At 41.0% G+C, this 12,185-nt stretch overlaps 2 protein-coding genes across 2 annotated transcripts in view; one reads left to right on the top strand and one right to left on the bottom strand.

The window, feature by feature from the left end:
- Nucleotides 1-657: 657 nt before the first annotated feature.
- eri1 (exoribonuclease 1) lies at nt 658-5,301 on the top strand. Its single transcript, XM_041964378.1, has 7 exons — nt 658-1,062; nt 2,046-2,227; nt 2,369-2,585; nt 2,679-2,762; nt 2,867-2,976; nt 3,071-3,185; nt 4,156-5,301. Exons 1-7 carry the CDS (start codon nt 988-990, stop codon nt 4,396-4,398), a joined length of 1,026 nt encoding a protein of 341 aa, XP_041820312.1. The 5' UTR covers nt 658-987; the 3' UTR covers nt 4,399-5,301.
- A 915-nt stretch (nt 5,302-6,216) lies between these two features.
- lamb1b (laminin, beta 1b) overlaps nt 6,217-12,185 on the bottom strand; it is a 29,974-nt gene continuing 24,005 nt past the window's right edge. Inside the window, exons 28-37 of the mRNA XM_041964375.1 lie at nt 10,520-10,889; nt 10,255-10,439; nt 9,611-9,852; nt 9,200-9,406; nt 8,976-9,120; nt 8,348-8,555; nt 7,881-8,022; nt 7,404-7,580; nt 7,089-7,248; nt 6,217-6,937 (exon numbers count right to left, since the gene is read on the bottom strand). Of these exons, the coding sequence (XP_041820309.1) occupies nt 6,801-6,937; nt 7,089-7,248; nt 7,404-7,580; nt 7,881-8,022; nt 8,348-8,555; nt 8,976-9,120; nt 9,200-9,406; nt 9,611-9,852; nt 10,255-10,439; nt 10,520-10,889 (1,973 nt within the window). The 3' untranslated portion in view covers nt 6,217-6,800. The remainder of the gene's footprint in view (nt 6,938-7,088; nt 7,249-7,403; nt 7,581-7,880; nt 8,023-8,347; nt 8,556-8,975; nt 9,121-9,199; nt 9,407-9,610; nt 9,853-10,254; nt 10,440-10,519; nt 10,890-12,185) is intronic.

Below are 12,185 nucleotides of genomic sequence, written 5' to 3' on the forward strand. Positions count from 1 at the left end.
ATATAATGATACTTGTTTCACCGAACCAGATCAAAGAAAACAGACCAACAGAAGAAGGCTCTATGTTTTATTAAAGACGTAATATTGACAGTTTATGTAAGTTTATATATGTATCAATCCCATTATCAAAACCTATCTCCACTATATTCATAATATTGATATGTCTCATTTTAGCACTATAAATATATGGAAATGTTTGAAGGATGTGTAACTCATTACATTATTCCTATATCAAATACACATCAAAGAAAACTGAATGGGAAAAGTAAAAGTGTATCAATGACTGTTTGCCTTTCTAGTCATAAATGAAATAACTCAAGACTGTTTTACAACTGCTATAGAAATAATTTAAGAAATCAGAAACATATACATAGAGAGAAAACCGACAAAATAAACAAGATGAGAGAAGCACAGATAAATAAATAATTAAACATACTAAAAGTGTCCGTATTATTTTTTGAAAATGTCTGAAGAAAGTGTATATTATGTTTAAATTATTCTTAATAATTGATATATTGTAAATACATTAAAAATAAACGTATACCAAAATACAGTATATATGTAAAGTAAATTTTTTTTTTAATATCATCCATAACACACGATGGCAGCAGTGAGTGTCAGGCTGTTTTTGGCGCAAACCGGAAGTCGTCATAACTGTCCACCTTAAAAAAAAGTTTAATGCTGTTGCGGAGAGGTGCTGTTGGTGTGGAAGTCGAAATGCTTTCAACAACACCTATTTTTAGTTTTTGATTTTGGCATCTATAACAATAGCTCAACAAATTATAACTACTTGGCGACTTTAAAGTAGACAAACGCGACGAAGTCACGCAGGAATGTTGGCTATGCTGTTAGCTAACGTTAGCAAGTGTAGCTAACAAGACCACTAGCGTGTAATAGTAACGTTATCTTCGTGAATGAAGTTGAGTAAATGCACGTTTGGTTGTTTTTGAAGTTGCTTGTTACTTCCTGGTTTAACATCCATTTTAAATGGATGAGCACAAGGAGAATATTCATGCCAAGGACGTCAATGTGAAGATGTCTAATACAAGAGAAGATGAAAAGGTTGGTGTGAGCAGCGAGCTAACGTTAGCTTCATATAATGTGTGCGTTACAGTCAGATTAAACAAGCAGTCTCACGGTGGGTCTCATGTAAAAGCCTGATAACAGCATTCAAGTTTATTCAACACCTTTACTCTTAGAACCTGTATCAATCTGAAGTCCTTACGTTAGAAAAACGTGGTAAAAGCTGCTTTTTTTCTTAATGTGAGAGTTGAAAGTCCGTGACAGTGTTTTGATATGTTTATTCCATTTTCTATAATCACCTGCACAGTAAACTAACTGCTCTCCTTATTTAAAATGTCATTCAATGTTTATTGATTGATGATTGTTCTTGTTTGGGACTCAAGTAGCCAACCATCAAATTGATGGATTGATTGTTGGATCAAAAGAGCAACTGAAAAGAAAGTTGCATATTTTAAAGTTGTCTTTCATAGGCACTACTCCGTGTTCTCATGAAGCAACAATCATAGAAGTGGCTGCATTTATCATAGTATCACAAGTATAGTTTATGAAATATAATGTCCAGGAAGAAGTTGAGACATTAATGTAAAGTATACCTGATTTCTACTGAAAGATGTAAAAGAAAGCAGTCATTGCTATAGTTCTCTTAAATTCTGGACATACAGATGGGTGACAAATTGAGGAAAACATTTATGAGAATGAGTGGAGAAAAGGTCTGATGAGGAGCACTAAAGCAGTTGTGACCTTGTGGTGGCCCAACTCCTTAGTAATAAACTTAATATGGGTTTTATTGTCTTAAATTTGTTGCCCATCTGTGAAGCAAAGGGAAGAGAGTTTTCTGTACACTTTGAAAGATACTGAGTGATATTTCTGACCTGTGCAACTTTCCAGAAGATCAGAACTGACATATTTTTTTACTTAACTCTGACATTCTCTTTCTGTAAACAATCCACGTCTACAACTTGCTTTATGCTCTGTATGTTCAGTTTCTTTGACACATAATGACTGACATAACTCCTCCTTAGGCAAAGCCTTGCAGCAGGGTTTGTCCAGCTGGAGAATCTGCTCCTCAGGTGTCCCCTTCTCAGTCGAACAGTGACTTCAGCCATCCGGTGTACAAGGAGATCGCTTTGGCTAATGGACACATCAACCGCATGTCCAAAGAGGAGCTTAGGATCAAGTTAGCAGAGCTGCAGCTTGACACAAGGTAATGGAAACCACATTGAGTTTAAAAGGATCTACAGCAACATGGAGCTAAATGCACACAGAAATTGAATTTATATGCAGAAATCTCAAGTTAAGTTCATAAACTTAGTGTTTCCTAAACCTTTCCGCTTTGTGTTTAAAGAGGTGTAAAGGATGTGATGAAGAAGAGGTTGAAGAGCCACTATAAGAAGCAGAAGCTGATGCAGTCTGCGGCCGAGGGAGGTCCCACCGACACCTACTACGACTACATCTGCGTGGTGGACTTTGAAGCAACATGTGAAGAGGACAATCCGTCAGACTTCCATCATGAAATCATTGAGTTCCCAATGGTTCTCATCAACACGCACACTTTAGAAATTGTAAGTTGAGTTCTCGGTGAAGGCAGGATTGTTCAGTTTTTATCTGCGGGGTGAGTTTTGTATTTATTAATGTTTTCCCTTTTATTTTTACAGGTGGACTCCTTTCAGGAATATGTAAAACCAGAGTTGAACCCACAGCTTTCAGACTTTTGTGTGAAGTTAACGGGCATAACACAGGTTGGTTAAGATCAATGTATTATCAGAGTTTCTTCTTGATATCAGTGTCATATTAATATGAGCAGGAGTTCTTGTGTATGTGAATAAGATGTTTTGTGGGGCAGAAAATGGTCGATGAAGCAGACTCGTTTCCAGCAGTCCTCCAGCGAGTCGTAGCTTGGCTTCAGGAGAGGGAGCTTGGGACCAAGTACAAATACGCCATTCTGACTGATGGGTATGTTTGAATTCACCGCAGAAGTTGAACTGAATTTGTGTCTCTTTCTGTCAGCTTAGTGAAATCCAAACTTTTGTTTGACATCTTCTTTTAGAGCCTGGGATATGAGCAAATTCCTCAACATCCAGTGCCGGATTAGCCGCATCAGATATCCTCAGTTTGCAAAGAAGTGGATTAACATAAGGAAATCATATGGAAACTTCTACAAGGTTTGGATTTTTAATCATTTTAAGATGAGAGAATGAATGCAGATGTCTTTTTTAGACTGTTCTTTATTTTGTAACGACCATTTCAGGAGCCATATGGACAGGGTCTCATCAAATACAATAACTGAAATAGAATAAGTGGATAAGTGGACTTATTCCTCAGTAAAATGCCAATGTAATACAGTAAAAGAGAAAATGATTAGCACCAAGCACATTCTGGTATGTGTTCAGATGTTACCTAAAGGAAGCTAATGTTATTTTAACAAACTTGGTGAGACTGGCTAACTGGTTGGATAAATCCTTAAGCACTGCTTAATTTTTTTTTTCTTGTCATCATCAGAACTAAGACAAACGAATATGTGATGATACCTGTCACCTTGATCTCCTGCCAGACATTAAGTACACAGTCATATATATTTCTCTCCTTTGAAATTATGACGACCACATGTGAGCGTAGACAGATTTGTTCTGTACGAAAGAAAACAAAAAGACTAACTAGTCTTACGCAACCTATAATCATGACACTGAATGTTATTTTAAAGCTATTCTTATCAAGCCAGATGATCAGTGTTTTTGAGTCTGAGGTTTACTGAAATATTCTGTAGATATCACCATGATTGAGCTATTAATATAACCATAGTAATGAATAATGTTTTATACCTTAGACATCCATACTGACAGATATTCATTGTTGTCATACAGTTTCATCAACAGTAAGTTAAACACAGGACATTTTGGCCACATCCCTTTAAATCAACCCACAAATTAAACACATGAAACACAAACATTTATCCTTTTTTTTTTTGTGAAACATTTTGTTACAGTGAAGATTATGGAGCCCCATACACTCACTTCACTTACCAGTTTTGTGACTTAATGACTTTTATGGAGCTGCTAATGGCTAAAAGCTAACAAACAACCTGCTTTTTGAGCATTGAAGCCCCTTTAGAAACCAGCTGTTGTCCTCCCTCAGGTCCCCCGCACGCAGACGAAGCTGAGCACCATGCTGGAGAAGTTGGGTCTGAAGTATGAAGGTCGTCCTCACTCTGGCCTGGACGATTCACGCAACATCGCCAGGATAGCCGTACGCATGCTGCAGGACGGGTGTCAGCTGCGCGTCAATGAACGCATGCACGCCGGCCAGCTGCTCTCTGTTCCCAGCTCAGCTCCAATGGAAGGAGCTCCTCCACCACATAACCCCCGCAGCCGGGACTAGACCCACACACTAAAGCCCCCCCCAAAAAAAACAAAACATGCACAGCACTTTCACAGTGTGTGCTTCAATGTGCATTTGGAGCTTAAAAGTTATAGTTGATGAATGGTATTCTAGTCTGACCAATAAATGTGGTCAGTTTTTTGATTTAAGAGTCATACGTGAGGGATCCTCTCTGACCTCCATATATTTTTACACCAGATGTCTGAAAACAGATCATTCCAGTGTGCTGTGGGTCGTCAGTCTGTTAACCCTCCCTCATTCTGCCTTATCCAGCTCCTACTATTCATCCAACAGTTTGATTAAAATGCCTTTCGGTTGTCCCACGGTTGCGTGAATTTTAGTTTTTACATCAGGTTTTGCTCCCAAGAACACTTCTAAAAAAAAAAAACATAAAAAAATGTTATTCTTGAGGCATTAAAATTAAAAATCTTAATCATCTGCAGCTTTGCATCAACAATATTCATGTCAGCGTTGGCCTTTAAATCCCCACATCTGTCTAATCATTGCGCTCGTATTATAAATAAGAATCTACACAAATGTTGCTGCTATTGTTGTCCTTTGAAGTGCTACATAACAGCTATAATATCACACTGTTTGCCAATTTCCCAGAGTGAGCTGAAGGTTTGGAAACAGTCCTGTGGACTTTAATTGTCTGTACTGAGATTCTGTAGCACCATTAGTAAAGAGAATAGATTATCTATCATACAGATACAGTAGAGGTGTTCAGTTGGCAAACTGAGTGATGAACTACTGAAGAAAAAGTCCATCTGTTACTGTATGAATTAAGTCTGTGTTGTCGTCTTTTGTATTGATATTGAATTTTATTTCATGGAGGATGTTCTATTTTAACAGGAACAAATATTCTGAATGCCAAATATTGCAAATAAAATATGTTTCTCTGTTCTTAACGTTTGCCATCTGTGTCCAAGCCCAACATATAACAGCTCTGCTGGGAGGTCTCTGGTCTGTAAGTGTTGTGGTCTTTTTGTAAGACCCCTTTAAAGTTTAACAAACCTGCTTCATTTTTTTTAAACACTCAAACAGGAGAAGAGATTTGGTCTGAAATTTTAATTGATAAATCCTAATTCTCAAGTATTAGAAAAGGTCCAGTTTCCTTGAGTTTTCCATTCAGCCCAAACAACCACACTGACGAGTCAACAACCTAAAAAAGTCTTCACCTTTATAAAACAAGTGTAAGTGGTTAGTTACGTTTAATCATAATTATAAACTTAAGGGAAAAGGAAGCAGAGGAGCTAACATAATAGATAATTGCAGTGACTGTACTTCAGCTGTAACACTAAGCTAGCTAATGTGAGCTAGCTGGCTATAGCTAGTTTACTCACCTTTTCCCACTTGATGACTGTCATTGAAAAATCAGTTTGGACTCTCCAACGTCTTAGTGGTGCTTTTGTTGTACTACATTAATAATGTAGAGAGTAAAATATGATCATTATGGAAAAAACATCAGATAAGCTAGTCCTGCTAAAAGCTAACTAGCCTAGCTTAGCGGAGTAACTAGCAGTGACTGCCATCTCTGAGGCCTTTGACTCTAGATATTCACAATTTGATGTTAAGTTGCCCTTAAATTATATATTAATGTTATTATATTAATATAAATGTGTTTTATCAAAACTAGTAAATTAGTTCAAATGGACAAGAAAGCTAAAGAACGACTCGTTATTGTGGATAACTCCGTTTTCCCTGAGCCATTTCCGTTAACAAGCGCAGTATGTCAGTTATTTCTTTGAGGTTTTATGTAAAGAAGGTGAGGATTTGTGTTTAAAAAAGAAAAATTCTATCATTCATTGAAAATAGAAAAATAAAGACCATGTAGATGCTTCAGTAGCTTAAGTTCTGATCAAAATTTAATATTTATCTGCAGTCACACAACCAATCACAATGTTTTTTGGTAAAGATAATTCTTTATATCTTTGGGCTTATTGAGTACATGTAAAAACTTTAATATTTCTATCAAAAATGTTCAGTCATGTATTTAAATATACAGATATTAGTATCTTGTACAGCTAAATTTATCTCTACACAGTCTTGTTTGGAGCGCTGAGGTCACATTGGCTTTTAGTGGTTTCCTTTGGGACTACTTCAGTACTCTAATGGGGTTTGGCAGCTTTAAAACTCGCTTCCATTGTTAAAATCCTTTTTGGCACAGCTGTCCAGTATACTTGGGTGTCAAGTTGTTGGCGCACATACAATCCAGACTTTTGGCACTGACGCTGTCAAACATATTAGAGTGTTTGGTCCTAATAGCTATAAAACGCAGTATGCAGGGAATCATCAGGGAGCGGTATTTTGTAATGCTTTAAAAACAATTGGCACCATTAAAGTCCCAGCCAGTAGACCAGAGAAGATAAAGAGGGTGAGACGCTGGAGCGTCCAGGTGCTCATCACAGACAGGTGCTGTACAGCGTCACTTTATGGCTGATCTCCTCCAGGATCCGCCGGACGGTTTGCTCCAGCTCGACCAGCTCTGCAGCTTTGGCCTCCAGGATGAGCTGGTTTGACTCGTAGGAGCTCTCTAACTCTGAAAACACAGAAACGCAGGTGTTTGCATTATGAAAACATGACCTAATGAAACTTTTGAGAGGATTACCTTCATTTTAACACCTCTAACATGAAAATAGAAGCAGTAACAGTGACGGCATGAAAATACACAGAATATTGCGATGCATCACCTCCCAGTCTCTGCAGCTTGGTGCTGCTCTGGGCGAGCAGCTCTTTGGCCTCCTGCTGCAGTTCATCCGCTCTCCTCCTCGCCTGCAGCACCGACTCCCCTTTATCCTCCACCAGGTCCTCCGCCTCCTCGAGTTTATCTTTCACCTCCACGTCAAACTCCTTCACACAAACAGACAAGACTTGCTGGGATGGCGGCAGCGGATGGAAGCATTTTGTGTTTTTCTGATGAGACTGATGGAAAATTGTTGTCTAAAATTCAAATGTAAGTTATTAAAGGTGAGGAAGAGTGAGGGGTGTGTGTGTGTGTGTGAGACCTGCTGGGCCTCCTCTGCGTTCAGTTTGGCCTGGTTGGTGATCCAGTCGGCCGTCTCCACCATGCTGTTCACCTCCAGGTTGTTCTGTCTCAGCAGCCCGACCTCCCTCTCCAGCTGAACCAGACGACCTGTGGTGTTACTGAGCTTCAGCTCTGATATGGCCGTCTCCGACTCCACCTGACACACACACACACACACACATATTGAGGTATATGACAAGGGTGTATCATGAAGTATTAACCCCCACAACCATGAAGAGCCTGTTTTCTTTAAAAAAAAATCATCAAAATTACACTATTTATCATAGCCAGAGGCTACAGGCTGATTTTCTAATTTCCGACAGTCATTCAATGAATCATGTGCTATGAATGCTCCATCAGGAAAAAAAAAATGTCAGACTGAGTGATTTTATTCCCACGACAACCACTTTTCTAACCTCACTGTTCCGTACTCTTGGAGGTCAGAGGTCAGACTCACAGAGATCAGGAGGTCCAGGGTGCCTTTGGTGTTGTTCTGGGCCAGCTGGATGGCGTCCATGGCGATGCTTTGAGCACGCTCGGTCTCATCCAGGGCCGCCTTCACCACATCTGCCGTGTCCTTCATGTTAGACGCCTGCTCGCTGAGGGACACACAGTGTGAATGTTAACGCTCTGATGTGGGTTTGTCGTATTTATGGTAACACAACTTTATTTATACATCCTGTACAGAGAAGAAGCTGATGTGGGGCTTTCACACAGATCTGTTGAACACATGTAAAATATTTAGAGCTCTGCAAACAAAATGACATTTGTATGTTCATTTGTGGCATTTGTGTGGAGGCAGAAATCTCAGAGGAAGATCTCACAAAACTTTGAATTTGGTTGAATTGAGAGTTTTCAGATTCACAGGCTCATCTTTTGAATATTGTGTGTTATTGACGATCCAGATTGAAGTGTGTGTGTCACCTGGCAGCCTTGGCCTGTTTCAGCAGCGCCTCTGCGGTCCGGATGTCCTCAGCGCTCTGACTGAGGATCGACTCCACGCTGGTCAGAGTGCCGACCTTCTCCCTGATCTCCTTCGTCAGCTCCTGCAGCTTCTCCGTCGAGGTCGGCATCTCCAGAGCCAGCACCTCGTTGGCCACCGCCTCGATCACCGAAACGTCTGCCTTCTCATCTGGATTACCAGAAACAAAACGCAGCTGATCCTTTCAAGTTCTCAATGGACGGTCCTTTTATTTGAGACCCCTTCCTAAATCTTAGAAATCTAAAAATCAATTATTGGATAAAAATACTGGACTATAATTTTGTCCGTTCTCAATATTTTAAAATTTTTCTAAAACCAAACTCCCATTAGGATTATGTGTGATTTTTACCAGAATTTTATCTGCAACACTTCACACTTCAACTGTTACCAAACATAACTTAAAAATCAAGCAGATTTAGGCACATATGTGTAGTCTATTTTTTCCATTATTTCACATATTGATCATATTGTAGCCTTTCAATAAAAGTCAGCCTCTCCATACAGTTTATTTCACTGTGCAGGTGGACAAACGCAGCTGCTCTGCAGTGTCTGTGTTCGTGGTGGACTCACTGCTGAGCAGGTCTCGTATCTCTTTGATGAGGTTGCGGAGCTGCTCGTTGCTCTGCTCCACTCTCTCTTTGCTCTGGTTGGATTTCACCAGCACCTCCATCGCGTTCATCTTGGCGTCGTTAGCGCGGCTGTTGGCCTCCCACACCTGACCACGAGCAAAATCAGCGCCTTGCTCGCTCGCATCCATCTTGGATTATTCAAAAGAAGTTACGATGTTCACTCACCATCCTGGAGAGCTTGTCCACCTCCTGCATCGCTGCCAGGATCTCCTGGTCCAGGTCTTTGGTTGACTTGAGAGCAGTTTTGGAAGTCACGACGAGGCCTTCGCATCCTTCGCCGCCGCACTGAGGCGCTCCGTCTTCACCGGCACAGCCCAAACCACCGCAGGGGGAGCCGGAGCAGCCGTCACCTTCAGCTGCGCCCCCGCACATCTGCAGAGCCACAGCAAACACAAAGTAATAATCAGTCAATATTTAATCAGATTCAGGCTGGATTTGTGTCATCTTTTGTCAACACTGATTAACATGCACACTAATATTACACTATTATTCTGAATATAGCAGTATCCTGAATTTCATAAAGACCATGTAAACAACATGTTCAGGTTTCTAGAAGCATCCTTCAGTGCTTCTCACCTGCTCGCTAAGATGTGACAGGTCAAATGCATCCAGCTCAGTGGACAGTTTGTCCAGCTTCTGCGAGTTCCTCTGGTGCTTGCGATTAAACTCCTTCTGGTTGCCGCTCAGTTTGTCCTCTGTGGCTTTCCGTACTGTGGCCGACTGCTCCACTGTGCTTCTGGGATTACTGGTGGAGGCGTTGGCGCGGAGCTCCGCCGTCATGGACTGCATGTGTGCAGCTCCGATGGTGTCCATGGCACCTGAAAGAACACACACAAACACATGCAGTGGTTCAATGAAAACTCATCAAACTGCTTTTACTCAAGTACTGAAGTACAAATTTGATGTTCTTGTACTTTAACTTGAGTATTTCCATTTTATGCAACTTTATACTTCTACTCCACATCTCAGAGGCAAATATTGTACTTTTTACTTTACAACTTCAGTTACTAGTTATTTATTCATTTATTTATTTATTTAGTTACTTATCAGATTACAGTTTTTCACAGCCTTCCTGTCCACTGAAAACCACGTATCTCCAGATGTGTTGATTTTGAATGTCACTGATAAACTGGAGGATGGAGTCATGTATTTATACGCAGTGTTACTTAGTTAAAGGCTTGAAAAATGAGCTGTGTCTCTCCTGCAGTCTGGTTTCTCACCCTGGATGTTGGCGTTCTTGGCGTCGTACACCTGCTGTCTCAGCTCCTGGACCCTCAGCTCCAGCTCGTTGGCCTCCACAGTCAGGGTGTCCAAGTTTGCGTCGGTGGCGTTGGCGTCACTGTGGAGAAGGTTCAAGGCCTCCTCCGTCGTGTTCAGCTTCCCGTTCAGGTAGGACATCACACCGCTGAAGAAGCAAGACAGTCATGAACTCAAATGAAAAGGTGTCGGCTGCATCTTTTTGTAGACCTTGATTTGTGTACGTACGTAATCTGATGCGTCAGATCCTGTATCTGCTCCAGCTTCACCGCTGCAGGGTTGCTCTCTACTATCTCTCTGACCGCCTTGGCGTTTCTCTCCAGGCTGCCGACTAATTCTTTGTACGGCGCCGTCACCCCGCTGCTCTGGAGCTCTGTGATTTGGGCCTCCAGACGTCGAGTTTGGTTGGTCAGCTCGCCGACCACGGTGTCCCACACGGCAAAGCACTGGTGGCAGGGCTCACAGCTGGGGAACTCACCCTGGTAGCCCCTGGCGCACTTGTCACACCGCTGGCCGGACACGCCCTCCACACAGGTGCACTGACCTGTCGCACGATGGCACTGCTCGCTGGAGATTCCCCGAGGGTCACAGTCACAAGCTGGAAACACGCAGAAAGGAAAGTCAGGGAAAAAATCCAGGAATTTCCAGGAATCCAAAATAATCCAGGAATAGGTTTTTGCCAAATAGACGGATTAATATGTTCTACGTATGTGGGTTAACACCAGTTTTGAAGAGAACCTAGAAATATCGGAAAATGTTGTTAATTTGAACACTTTTCCATATTTAATTCATTCAATTGTTCTACTATATTTTATTTGTTAACATTTTTAATCATTTAAATTAGTTATACAGCCTAAAGCTTCTCCACATCATGGTGTAAAGTTTTCTTGGTCAGTATTAAATTCTGGTGGGAAAATGTGTCAAATTGTTTCTTGTCAAATCTCAGGATCCTGCATCTAAAACATATTTTCCATTTAAATACCCAGATCATGTAACTTGAAAGGTCCACTGTGTAAGATTTAAGGGGATATATGGGCAGAGATGCAATATAATATTCATAAGTATGTTTTAATGAGTGTATAATCACCTGAAAATAAGAACTGCTGTCGAGAAGAAGCCGCCATGTTTTTAAAGTAGACTCTAGAGAGGATCTTTCATGTTTTTAGCCTACCCACTGGTCCTTTAATTTATCAAATGTACTTAAATACAACTTTATAACAGAACTTACTTTCCACCTAGAGCTACGTGAGGCCTAAAGAGCCAATAACCACGAAACAGTTAAATGAAATATGTGACTATTTTTAGGTAGTTTTAAAGTCTCCTCAGGGAAAAGACAAAGTTTACTCAACCTCCAGTAAACAAACTTAGACATGAGCATGACCTTGAAGGTCACACTGACCCCCCCAAGTGTCGCGGCACTCCACAGAGCTGAGCCTCCCTCCCCAGAGGAGAAGACGAGGAGGAGAGGGAAGGTCGGTGTGAATCAGAAAGAAGGAATGCAGTGTTTGAGAGGTTTCCATCAGTTTGCTGCACATGTTTGTGTGATTTACGGAGCAGAAGGTGAGGGGGTTGGGTTTGTTCTTGTCATAAATGGTGATTATGGGCCATTTACAGCGATGTGCAACACATCGTCTGGTCCCCATATATCACACCACGCATACAAAGATGGAGATGATTTTAACCTCTAACACCAAAATCTGGACAAAAGAGCAACCTCTCAGCTGTCGTGGCTTTTAGGAGGCTTTATTATCACCACTCTCTCGCATAACTGTACATTCCTCCCACACGTTTGGCCACAGTGCTCAGATTTCCCATGAATTTACACAAAAGTGTATAATCTGTGCAGATCGAAAGCAAACGCCAGCTGGTTTAACAGCTTAAGAGACCTTTAGGG

This window comes from Chelmon rostratus, chromosome 22 (assembly GCF_017976325.1).
Source record: "Chelmon rostratus isolate fCheRos1 chromosome 22, fCheRos1.pri, whole genome shotgun sequence".
In the NCBI taxonomy this organism is placed as follows: domain Eukaryota; kingdom Metazoa; phylum Chordata; class Actinopteri; order Chaetodontiformes; family Chaetodontidae; genus Chelmon; species Chelmon rostratus.